The 6,989-nt window shown below is 40.6% G+C and overlaps 1 protein-coding gene across 1 annotated transcript; it reads left to right on the top strand.

Annotated features, from left to right (window-relative positions):
• Positions 1-2,372: 2,372 nt before the first annotated feature.
• On the top strand, positions 2,373-3,345 carry rasd3 (RASD family member 3). Its single transcript, XM_034687789.1, has one exon. The coding sequence runs from the start codon at positions 2,469-2,471 to the stop codon at positions 3,102-3,104; it is 636 nt and encodes a 211-aa protein (XP_034543680.1). The 5' UTR covers positions 2,373-2,468; the 3' UTR covers positions 3,105-3,345.
• Positions 3,346-6,989: the final 3,644 nt, after the last annotated feature.

The raw sequence follows: 6,989 nt of genomic DNA, 5'->3' as shown, positions 1-6,989 counted from the left end.
CTTTAATTTGTTTTCAGTGTTTGTCAATAAGGGGAAGTGTACAGATGTGTATAGATTGCACAAAAGATGCGTTTGTATCATCTCTTATGGAAGATCAGTTAAGTCAAACCTTCCATGACTCACAGCTGGTGTAAACATGACTGCACGTGTCTGTGTCTTGCTGTGAGTGCATGAATGACCTGCTCTTTACGACTACTAGACCAAAGGCAGTGAGTTCAAATGAACACAATAACAAAGACCACGTGGAGATAATGGACCAGGTGCTAAATCAATCAGGGAAATGAGCCAAAAAATAAAGGTATAGTCACAAGACATGATGTATGGCAGTTCAGGTCAGTACGAGAGAGGAGTTGGACTAGTGACACACAATGACGTCTGATCCACTAAAAAAAACACCTGAGCACACAGACGGACACTAATGATTATAGGGCTGCACAAGAAATGTCATTGTTATGAGCATTTGTAATGAACATATGGAGAAATGCTTTCTCACTCAGCAAGTGTACATTTAGAGAATCAATGGATGCCTGGGTATATTGTCTATGCATTCACCATTTGTAGGCAGATAAAGCAGAAGCTTTAGGCTATGGGCTCATATTAATTAATCCCAGTTTGTTAGGAAAAAAAGACCACTTTTTATATTTATTTTGGATCCAGATGTTACATGTTGCCATCAAAAGCATTCTATAAAATTTTAGATAGACAGAAAATCTTTCACACTCTTGAACATTTGTAATCCATCCTGCTTTATATTGCAAAATCATACAATATGATCCCACCTTGCATGTTTTTCATATATTGTGCAGGCAAGAACATTCATTTCTAAAAAAGAAAAACACTTAACCAATACTTCTGTTCCTGAGTTGTTGTCTTTACTGCCCTGGATCTTATGATTTAACTTCTTGCTTATGCATCTGACCCTGTAGACATGTGCTCTGCAGATAGTCCCATTCCCCAAATTTGGAAGTCAGTCTTGCTAGTTCAAAATCATTGTATCTTTAAAAGGTAAACAAGGATGCAAAATGACTATTTGTGATATGCAAAGACTGTTTTTTATAAAAGTTTTGTGTGCAGAAATGGTGTATTTTGTAATTATTTTGTATGTATTTATCTAGCAGTCAGATTCTAGATTGAACAGCTCCCTTGCTCACCCCTCCTGTCAGTGAAGCAACGGTGGCATCCGAGGACAAGAAGCTCCTGTGATGCATGATGAGTATGATCCTCCATATGTCAAGTTTGTATCATTGAAAATGTGTATCAAGAGAAATGATTTTGCACACAGCAACTCTTTTCTTCGTCCTCATTGTCTTCAAGCTGGTGCATTTCGCTCAGTTACTCATTAAACACTAAAACACATACGTTTGTAGTTTGTCTGCTGTGTGCGATGGTACATACATATTTCTGTTTTATGTGACATCTGTTGTTGCCTGTTTGTGTATATATTTGTTTTTATGCAGTACAAATGCTGCCTTATTGGATAGTTCACTAGCAAGGACCACGCCACACAAGGATATAAGTTTAAACATTAAATGAATTATTTGTGCTTAGTGTGCCCGGCAGAAGGAGACTCAGGGTGGGGGTTCTGTCTCAGCATTATCCTGCCAAGCTGATCTTGACCTGGGTTGTACCTGGAAGTACACAAAGGCATAGAAGAAGCAAGCACAAGTTGAGTAGAAGGGGGTAAGGAAAAAGGTTGAGTGGAGTAGAGAAAGGGGAGGGAGGGTGGGTTGAAGAATCACAGACAAACGGTTGGAGTAGGCTGGCTATGCTTAAGTAGGCTTATCAGGTGATTGAGGGTGTGGTTTAGGCGTGGTCCTGCTCCCAAAATTAAGTGAACACCTTAACTTCATTTCTTTTTTAAAGCTTTGAAGTACAGACTAAAGAAGGAAACAGTGACTTTAGAGTAATTTGAGTTAGGTCCGCCAGTATTAGAGGCATCAATAATATTACATTTACAATACCTAATCAAAAATAAATGATGCAATCTCATTAAATTGATAACACTGATTCTGCTGCCAGGTGAGAGCTGTCCATCCTCCATGACTGGGCTGGCTGAAGTTATTGTAATACGTAAATATCCATGCAATATGGATGCATGATGTCAATGCATTGTATTAAATAACTGGAGCATTATGAGTATGCTTATTTAATGATATGTCCAAAGGTTCTGAGAAAGCTGAGGAGGTTACGTGATTCATTGCTGTGAACATAAACATGTGTGTTTCCAGTGATTGTTGACATACAGTAAAACGTTGAATTCATTTCTGTTTCCATGCTGCCAAATGTCACAGTGCCGCGTGGTCTTGTTATGAATCCTGCTGGAAGCTTATTGGTGGAGCGCAGCAGTGGTCAGCCTATAAATACGCATGTGCGCTCCAGAGGTGACCAGATCATCACTGAGGAGGACTCAGTGATCACTACCTCTGTTATTCTCTAAGACTGGACAGCTGAAGTCTCTGTGTCTGAACATGTCTCTGTCAGGACGACCCAACACAGTCCGGCTTGTGTTCCTCGGGGCAGCTGGGGTCGGTAAGAGCGCGCTCATACGACGTTTCCTCCACGACCACTTCGAGCACAAATACACGCGCACCGTGGAGGAACTGCACGTGCTGGAGTACGACATCGCTGGGTCTGGGAAGATGCGCCTGGAGATCCTGGACACGAGTGGAAGCTACTCCTTCCCGGCCATGCGTGAGCTCTGCATCCGACACAGTGACGCATTCGCCCTCGTGTACGCCGTGGACGACCCAAGGTCACTCGAGGAGGTGAGACGGCTCCGTGACGAGATCCTGGAGCTGCGGGGCTGCAAGGGCGCGCCAATCACTGTAGTTGGATGCAAGGCAGATCTGACGGAGACCGAGGGTCGGGTGCTGCTGGCGGCTGATGTCATGGCCACGGTGGAGGGTGAGTGGGATGCTGACTTCGTGGAGGCGTCTGCGCGCACAGGTGGAAACACGGTGGGAGTGTTTCGGGCGCTGCTGCAACAGGTGAAGGTGCCACACCGGCTGAGCCCCGTTGTGTGGAGGCGCAGAGACACGGAGCCCAGAGCACCAGTAAAGAGACCAGCACCCCTGAAGAAGAACCACAGCTGTATCCTATCATAACACATTCTTCATGATAACAGACTCTGCAGCTGGACTGCACGTGTTCAGGTGTTGCTGGTCATACCTGATGAGACCAGACGGAAGAGTTGATAGGGTCATATGAACTTTATTTTTTTGAACTGTCATGGAGGACCTGAAAGAAATGAGAAATGGAATCCTAGCTGATCCCTAAGAGTTTTGGTTTTTCATTTTTTTTGTGCATTTTTTAATCTTGTGTCAATAAAATGTTGTAAGAAATGTTTGTTTTGTTTGGTCTCACTTTTAATTCACTTGCCTACATGTTGGTAATACCCAGGGGTGTCGCCAGGTAGTCTGGGCCCCCGAAGAGATATCTCAGTGGTCCCCATCACCACAGCCAACCCTAACAAATATAACATTGCTGCTATAATACTAGTTTATTTGCATTAAACAAAAATATATGATTAAACTATCCTGGTTAACTGACTGAAATCTAAGCTACACATCATTTTTTTTTTTTTTACAATTTCTCCAAATGTAACTGCACAATATTGACCTTCAGACTGTCCATTTCTTTAAACAAGATTATTTTAAGCCAAGTGACTTGTTGAATAACAACAAGGGTGCATTATTTAGTATGATCTAACCTCCTGAACTAAAATAAAACTCTAAAAATCTATAGTGTACTTTCAATCAGATTCAGCCACACTTGATGCTGTGAAAATATCACAATTCCCCACTTCAAGCATGAGACGCACATCTCACAGAGCTGTGAAATTCTGAATGTTTGTTAATTTATTCAGACAATTTTAGTTATCTTATTGCAGTTATAACAAAACAAAAGAAAAGCGTAGGCTCATTAAAGGCCCCCTTCCCCACTTGGGCCCTAGGTAGTCAGTCCCTCTTTCCCCCCATTACGACGCCCCTGGTAATACCCATAGGCTACTCTTTGAATTAGCTTACTTTTTCAAAGTGTGTAAGGGATATATTTTGTAACCTGAAAGTGCATCATACCACAAATAATACGGAAGTAGAAAAAGTCCTTAAAACATTTAAGTTCTGCATTACAATCTGACTAAATTTTACAGTAGGCTATGAGAACATTAAATCAGGCCCACGTAACTCCTTCTAGCTAACTATTAACTATTAGCCAGAGACTTGACAAAGCTTGCTTCCATTGGCTCACTCACTCTTTTAGTGAAGCTCATTCAAACAATCAGTTTCTTCCTAGCCCTCACAGTAGTCCTCAATATCCTGGTTGTTTTGCATCCATTATCACCACTATGTTACCATTTAGCATCACCATTTCTTAGGGTCACCAGATTTTCAATTAGGGATACTTTAATTTTACCAAAAACTCATGTATAAGGTTATGGTACAATTGGATTCTCATCAGTGCACCTTTCAACATCATGGGAAGTGCCTCAGCAGCTGAAAAATAATTCCTCCCATGATCAACCAAATCTATATTGGAGAATAAATGTATAAAATATAATATAACACCATTACACACAAAACAATGCATTAGAGATGTTTTTCCTATTGGCTGAAGCATCAAGAGCCGTAGCAATGACATTGATAGACATACAGACAAATCAGTGTTACAAGCATGGTGCATTGCTTTGGTATGTAATTTGATTAAAACAAGGGCAGGGATTGTTCAGAACCAGGACATATAAGTGTTTTATAGATCTTTGTTGGGATCACATAACTTACTGGAATGGATGTCATATGTGTCTGCTGATCATCCTCCATCCTGTGTCATCCTCAACTGAATGGCTGCAGTGTAGGTCATAAACCCTGCCTCCCCTAACATTAACAGACGGAGCATGAGTCACTCTTCAAAATTAAAATACTTTGTCAATTTTTTTTTTCTTAAATCTGGGTCCGTCATTATAGTTAGATTGTATCATGATGCTTTATGTCTTAGTGTTCATTTTTCAGTGAGGTTTAGTTTGTAAATTGTTATTTTATTTTAAAAAGAAGATTGATTGACAGCTCTGTTGTTGACAAATCTGGGCTCCCACAGCGTTCTCTACTGGATTAGCAGAGTAGAAGGGAAAGATGTGCAAAAACATAGTGAACACTAACACAAGAATCATTGAACTTTCCATAGCCATGAGTGCCTGCTTCAGACCAACACAAGAATCTGTTCTGCTGTGGGCTGAACCGACCCACATGTAGTTGTAACGGTCCTGGTCAAACTGGGACACACGGTCGTCGTACTGGGACACACGGTCACCGTACCATTTCTGGATATAGCAGTGTGTGTAGTCGTTAACACTTATATCATACAATCTCGGTCCATAGTCGGTTAATTAGCTTTAATATAATGCACTAAACACATAAACTAGTTGTGTTTTCTCTGATTGATTCGGCACGTTTAACAGCTTGATCTGAACAGATCTCAGTCTCCTCATTATGTTACATTCTTAATTAAAGCTGCTAGCTATACACTATTTCTGATCAAAGGATCTGTACAAACAATTAGCATTTAGTTACCTTGACGAAATACCAACACCTATTTTGATAAAACAAAAAAAAGTTAATATAAATCAATTCAGTCAGTTGGATCGGGGGTAAAAATGTTAAGATGTATGCTTTGTCGGGGACACTGGTGGCCTAGTGGTCCAAGCACCCCACGTACAGAGGCTACAGCCCTCGTCACAGGGGCTGGTCAACCACCTCCTACATGCCCTCCCCCGCTCCCCACTCCCAACATCCCCTGTCTCTCCTCAGCTGTTCTATCAATAAAGGCAAAAAGGCCAAAAAATATAACTAAAAAAAAAAAAGATGTATGCTTTGTAACAGGTAGCACATATTACAAATACAATTTTCTATGTTAGACCAGGTTAGGTTACTTTATTTTTACCCGTTGTGGTTACAATGAATGAGTTGGCCTCTTTGTACACACAATCAACAACACAAGACAAATGAGGACCAAGTGTTGACAGCGCTCAACACTACAAGGGTCTGCAGATAGAATTTTGAACCAGTGGTAAACTTGTTATGTTTTCCCACACAAATCCTCCAAAGGGAGAAACACATATGGAACTGGATGATAAAATTCACACTATTTTCAATTGTCATTGTGAGTCAGTGGTTGAATCCACACAGCTTGAGCCTTTCCTATTGTGTCCCCTTCATTATGTCGAACATTTGCTGCCATCGTTAGCTGCAGTGGATGCATGGAGGGCGTGTTATGAGGGGTCAGTGCTTCATAAAAATCGCTCCTCTCTTAGCATGAAGCAAAAGCGTGCCGTTTGAGATGGTAAACAAACATATACACTGACACATATAAACACACTGTTAAGTGGAACATTGACAATAAACAAACCCAGGGAACTCACTGTCTTTTCATTAATCTGATGTATTCATCCCCCTCTTATCTTCCTCCACTTATCAGGACTAATCTACAACTAAATGCAGATGAACACTCTAGGAACAAAACATGGTCATTGAGGACAAGGAGGGAAGGAGAATCGCTTCCAGGAGTACACAATGCCTAGACAAATTCAATTTCCCCTCTGGTCTGAAAATAGATTTGACACTGTTTAGTTTGAAAATAAATTAAATACATTTCTAAAATGCTGTATGCTAATACAAAATTATAGATTAAAATATCACATTATGCTATGCAGCCTTTATCTCCTTAACCTAATGGGGTAAGTTGAAAAAAAAGAGTGAATGTAGTACAAATGCCATAGTAAGGAAGTTGTTTACAATGTGTTTAACATTATGTTACTAGCTGTCAGACTCATCAATACCTATTTGATACCCTGAACATATTCTGAACATTTAATAATATCAAGCAGTCACTTTCTACACTGCAATGCTCCCTTGCTCACCCCTTCAGTTGGTGAAATTCCAGATGATGGTGGCCTTTGAGGTCAAGAAGCTCCTGTATGCTACATATGATCTGCCATT

Source organism: Notolabrus celidotus, chromosome 7 (assembly GCF_009762535.1).
Source record: "Notolabrus celidotus isolate fNotCel1 chromosome 7, fNotCel1.pri, whole genome shotgun sequence".
Classification (NCBI taxonomy): domain Eukaryota; kingdom Metazoa; phylum Chordata; class Actinopteri; order Labriformes; family Labridae; genus Notolabrus; species Notolabrus celidotus.
The sequence above is the reverse complement of the archived record's forward strand: the minus strand, read 5'-3'. Positions and strand labels throughout refer to the sequence as shown.

Coding starts and splice junctions, on each gene's coding strand:
- rasd3 (XM_034687789.1), top strand. CDS start 2,469: ATGTCTCTGTCAGGACGACCCAACACAGTCCGGCTTGTGTTCCTCGGG.